Source organism: Gavialis gangeticus, unplaced genomic scaffold (assembly GCF_001723915.1).
Source record: "Gavialis gangeticus isolate Ggan-Ray unplaced genomic scaffold, GavGan_comp1, whole genome shotgun sequence".
NCBI classification, from domain to species: domain Eukaryota; kingdom Metazoa; phylum Chordata; order Crocodylia; family Gavialidae; genus Gavialis; species Gavialis gangeticus.
In genome coordinates, this window is record NW_017729024.1 from 152652431 (window position 1) to 152658342 (window position 5912).

Sequence of the window (5912 nt, forward strand, 5' to 3'; positions counted from 1 at the left end):
GCGCCGCACAAGCCGGGCTTCATGCAGCAACAGGAGCCGCTGCGGCCGCCCAAGACGGCGCCGCCGGGCACCGGCCTCGCAGGTACCGCGGCGCCCCGGAGCCCCAGGCCGCAGGGACCGCCGGCAGGTAACAAAGGGCCGAGGAGCCGTGGGGGGACAAAGGGGAGCTGCTGGCCCGGCTGCAGCTCGGCTTGGCCTCGTCCTGCACTGAAGAGAGGGCTTTAAAACGCGCCCCCCGCCCCCTTGCTGGGTCAGTGCGGGCCCCACGGGCACTTTCTTGACAGGATCCTTTCTGTAGGGATCTGCCGGGCGCCCACCCCCTTGGTTTTCTTGTTCTCCATGCCTATAGAAAGCTGTGAAATGCAGTTGGGGGGCGGGGATCTATAGATCTCCGTGTGATTTTTATGGGGTTTTGTTTTTAATGAGGAAGGTAGAGGTCCACGCTGATGCCAGGTGCGCCTCGAATCCCGCAGGCGCCTGCGCTCGACTCCCCCGAGGGGTTTCACCGAGGGCTGAGTGAAGCCAGAGCAGGAGGGTTTCCAGAATCAGGGTCTAAACTGGGATGCTAAAAGTTGGGGCATTGCAAGGGGAAGGGGTCCTCGTTAGGTCCCCTCCTCCCCTCCCCTCTCCTCCCCTCCCAGTGGTCTTGGGTTTTTAACATCTGGGAGAAAATGTTTGCTAAAGCTTTAACACGTTTTCCCTTTTTTAGTGGGGGGCCTTTGGACTGCAAAACACTGACACTGCTACAGGAAGACCCCTTTAGCAAAACCTGACTTGTCATTCTGTAGAAATTGCAGGTTTAAAAGAAAATAACACCCTTTAGAAAGACCTGAAAGACTTAGTTCTGCACCAAAAATGGGAGCAAAAACCAGATTTTTAAAAGTGGTATCTTTAATTATCTGAGACTCCTGAAATCCTCTTTTCTCCTCTTATGTTTTCCTTCAGAACAAATGTTCATTTTATGGTTATAGTCTTGTTGAAATTTGTTTATGAAAATTTGTTAAATTCTAACATAAAAGTGTTAACATAATGTGATGGTATTTAAAAAACAAACAAACAACCTTCCAGAACCTGGGACGCTTGTCTGTTGCACATCTGGATCACAGGATAAAATTTCCATTTCTGATTCAGGACCAGCAGTAGCTAAACCTCAGGTGGCTGTGGCTCCAGTGATAATGTCAAAGTTGTCAGTTAATGCACCTGAGTTTTATCCACCGGGATACAATCCTAATTTTACAGTAAGTATTTAAGTCTTCTTTAGTATCTACTTTTTTTTAATCTAGGTTCAAATTTTTATTCTTTTTTCTTTGTCGTTTTTGTGTTGGACATAAAAGGCCAGTAAGCACTAGATTACCACTGCCTTCAAAATGTTTAAGTAGTGATGAGAAAATATCATGGAATACATGCAAGCCTTTCTTGTGAGCTGGCTTGCCATTCTGTCATTACGTCAAGCATTGACTTCCTCTGTGTTGCCTCACTGCCGCCTGTTAAGTGTAATGCCAGGCAGACCTTTCCTACGATCTACTGTAATGTTACTTCTGCAACAACTTAATTCCTTAAGAAACTTGTATGAATTCTCAGAGGCTTCCTCTACACGTTACAATAACCAAACCTCAAACTTTAATGCTTTTTTTCTTTGTTTATACTGAAACAACTACTTTACTATCAATACCAAAGCAACTGCGTTTTGAGAAGTTGGTGGCAAAATAAAAACTGAATTTTGAATACGAGTCTTTGACACATTTTTATCTCAATGGTAACTGTGTATAAAAATACTTAATCAGCTAGCTAAGTGTATACACCTTGTGAAATAAAGTAGATTTATGAGTTGCTTATGATTAGCAATAGAAAACTAAATTTAAGTGTCATATTGCTTTAACAGTAGTAGTTAAACTTCTGAAAGATTAGCCAGCTCTTTTTTTTCCCCTTCTAAAACAATGGCTCATGGGATCGAGTATAACTTATCTATTCCACCACTGTCAACCATTGGCTGCATGCAAGGGACTTTTTAAGCGGTACCACTTTTTGTCAGTTATGGAAAAGAGACAAAAAGCAGAGACTTTCCATATGCTAGAAAGCTTCACCATCACAAGTTTTGTTGGCTTACAGCTGCTGACATCACTGTCACTAGAGCACGTGCACACTTAACTGCTTTTGCTGGTGCTGCATATCCAAACTACAGGAGGTTGTGCTGGGAGAAGACCGTGCTAAAAAGTCATATCATTACAAATGCATTTCAGCAATTCTAAACTTTTAATTAAAACAAGGCACTTCAGTTTTACTGCTTGAAGTCGGCACCTAAAGTCAGCTTGTGGTTGATTTCTCTTAGTTTATCACATGCTGAAAGCTGACATGTGTTTTGTTTTTTTCTTTTATCTTTTACCTTTGGAAGTAGAAGACAATTTTAGCAGAGGAGAAAGGGTCTGTGCAACTTCCCCTTGCCCTGGAATTGTACATCTCCTAGGAAAAGTTTAGCTTAGTCTCCAAGTCTGTAACCCTGGACCATTTTAAAAAGTCCTTGTAACAGGTGTTTTCTTTTGTGGTCTCAGGTCTGTATTTCCATGTACAAATTTAACATACGCCAGGTCTTACTAGCTTGCTTCTGCTAATAAAACCAGTTGAATGATACAAGCCCTTGGCCAATATGCAGCTGTTGGCAAAATGATAATATGAACATGCTCCAGCACGTGGATCTCACGGGGAAATATTGCTGCCTCCCATATCATATGTTCTATAATAGAGGATCTCTATTCCAAAGCTGTCAAAATGGTACTTTGCACAAACATTTTGTTTCTTATGTATTTGTATCACTTGCACAACTGAAACCTTGTGAGACTAGTGACCTTGAATCCCTGTATACTTTGTGACTTGCCAAGTAAGATATAGCTCTGATACCAATTGGCGTCACATACTTTTGTATGCAAATAAATAAGGACAACAAAAAACTAGAGAAAAAGACAAAAGACTAGAGAAATTGTTTGGAAGTTTTGAATACGTTCATTGACTAACATCTTAAAGACATGTAAAGCTTCACATTATTTAAAAAGCACGTTACATTTTGTGAAGCTTGCTAATAATTAGGTGACTAATAATGTGTCTTGTCCCATATTGTAATTTTTTTTTTATTATTTGATGGTCCTTTTTAAAGTGCTGGCATGTGTTTTCTGCCTCTTAATAACCAGGACACATGTTTAAATGAAAGTAAGACCCCTGTGTTTGGAGTAGGTAATTTACTAAGATGGAAGGCGTTAGGGCAAACTGAATGATTAACATCAATAAATTGTTTTTTTGTGTTTCTTCTTGAACACACATGATTGTTCTTATACATGGGAATTAATTGTAAAGATCACTTGCTCGGATAACCCCTGTAATAAAAAAGGTGCCTGTTTATGAAAGAGCCATCAGCAGAAGTCAGGCTGTGAGGTCTGATGGCCAGATCCAGTAAAGGACTTAATTTCCTTCAAGTTAGGCACTTAGCCCTCAAACAGGAAATTCTGAATTAGGAGCTTAAATTCCTTTTATAATGCATAAATAGAGTGATCTAAACCGACCATCAAATCAGTCAAATAGAGCAGGGAGCTATTTAAAGTAAGCCAAGAGGAAACATTGAGGACAGGAATGTATCTGCAATCTCAAACTCCTCTGCATCTTAGAGTCCTGACTCAGGACTGTAGGAAGGTGCTTCCATCTGCTGCAGCCTAGTCATCTTCTAAAAGTAGGTTCCTATAGCTGAATTTTTAAAGGTCTGAGTGGTTCTCACTTCCCTTTTAAAGCAAAGAAGAAAAGGTGGTGGCTCCCACCTTTTTATGTAGTAGTTGGAGCACTCCCTTAGGAAATGTGAGACCAAGGTTTGGTGTCTGAGGAGGTTCAAACCTCCATTTTCCACACATGTGCCCTAACCTCTGAGCTAGAGTTTCTCTTAAGCGGTGAGGAGGCACCTTCTATTCTTCCTGTTTAAAGTGACCACTGTGCAGCAAATAGTTTGAGATTCATTGGGACAGAAGGAGACTGTAAAAGAGGGAGTATGACTGTGTAGTTTGACTGTGGTACCACGTGGTGAGAAGAGGGAGGCGGCCCTGGATTTTTGTCCATGTTGCTTGGCCTGTTCTTCTGCTTCCTCTTTCTTCTTCATCTTAGAGGAAAGTAACCAGCACTGCATTTTATGGGGTTCCTGATCCCATCAGTGGTTGCTGGCCATGCGTTCAGAACACCTCGAAGGACTTGGGTGTAGGAATGGCCGGGATTTGGATTCTGAACACATTTAGGAGGGAAGTTAATGCTGAGCTGTAAAACTGTTCTGTACATCCTTAATGTGCAGCAAAAACAAACAGAGAAGTGTCTAGTGAGTTTAGGTGTCTCTAAATATTAGGTGAGAAACTGAGCAGGATTTTTTTTGGATCACAGGTTAGGATTTAGGTGCCCCTGCTCCTCCTACATCCTCTTTTGGATCTAGCCTCAGGTCAAACGTAAAGAAATTAAATTGGAAATTTGTCCCAGCCCTTGCACTGATGGTATTAACTCTGCACTCTAGTTTGTGGTGTGGTGTTGCTGTACCCTATTAAATAATTGCTGAAGTTCAAAGACAAGGTGATTCTTGTGAGTAGCTTATTTAAATGTATAAGATCATTTGGGATGCTTCAAGATAAGATGTTGTACGAATGTAAGAGATTGATGTTGGTGATTCTGTTCAGCATGCTAAGTTTCACAGTTCATTTAAAATATTTTCCCCTGTTCATACTTCATTATTAACTACCTTTTTTCGTTGAAATAAAAATATATTTTGGTATTCAAATTATTTAATTGCTGTCTTTTGGGGCAATGTGGGGTATGTTTTGCTGGGACAGAAAAATTGAATAGAGTACAAATTTTTTTTACCATGGATTTTTTCAGACGGAATCAAACAATTTTTGTCTTTAATTAAAATGATTGTTAGCTAATATCACAGTTCTCCAGTTTCTCTACCTAGATAAAATTCAATTTCTCTGGATTAGAATTAGCAACAATACTTTTCTCTTTGGCTTTCTAGAGAACACTATGCAAAATGAGTTTCAGCCATGAAAATTCAGGTGTCACTGAAAAATGTTTACAAGTTGTTCACAAGATGTAGGGCATAAGATGTAGGTATGTAAAAAAGAGTAGGGCACTTAGCATAAAAAAGCTGAATTCCATTCAGAGTCGGGATTACTTTAATAATCTCCAACTACTAGAATTCTAAAAGCCCAAAATGCAAGCATCTTACTACATACTGCCTTCCAAGTTTAGAGTGTTGGGTATATCATAAGCTTATATTTGTATTACAATTTTAGAATATAATTAATTATATATTTCCTGTCAGTAATGCAAAATTCTTTTGGAGTCAGTGTGAGAGAGAGTAACATGGCGGTCGCTCCAGCAAAAGATCTATTTTTTTTTTTTTTTCTTCCCTGCTATAACTTTTGGGACTGTTGTCAGACTCTGACTGGAATCCTTTTTGTTGCCTTGTCTTGCACAATTTGTTTTCATAATTGGGTTGAGTGCAATAGATGTTTCATTAGATGTAGTCTAGTATACAAGGCTACATAATGTATAGTAGATTGATATATTCTACAGGTAAGTAGAGAGAGGCACGGGGAAGGGGGAGGAGGGAAGAGGACAGTATGATCAGCAGACCGCTCAAAATGACTTCGGACCATAGTTTGGTAACTGCTCTAGATGAAATGTTTGTTACAGGCAACCCCTGCTTAGCACTCTTGATTGGTTCCTGAAAAACCAAGCGTTAAGCAAAATGAGCGTTAAGCAAAACCAAAAGTATTTGATGACCCAAGATGGTGACTGCGGTTGTTTTTAATGACCCAAGATGGCAGCTGCAAGCATTATAACAAAACTTGCTGAGTGCTAAGTGAAATCCGGTATCAATTTCAAATTAGCCTTAT

At 40.3% G+C, this 5912-nt stretch overlaps 1 protein-coding gene across 2 annotated transcripts in view; it reads left to right on the top strand.

Moving 5' to 3' along the window:
• Positions 1 to 6: 6 nt before the first annotated feature.
• Positions 7 to 5912, top strand: part of PAIP1 (poly(A) binding protein interacting protein 1) — a 64334-nt gene continuing 58428 nt past the window's right edge. Inside the window, exons 1-2 of one of the 2 annotated variants that reach the window (XM_019517895.1) lie at positions 7 to 127; positions 1069 to 1238. In XM_019517895.1, coding sequence (XP_019373440.1) covers positions 22 to 127; positions 1069 to 1238 — 276 coding nt within the window. In that variant the 5' untranslated portion in view covers positions 7 to 21. The remainder of the gene's footprint in view (positions 128 to 1068; positions 1239 to 5912) is intronic. The other variant, XM_019517896.1, reaches the window with a different exon arrangement.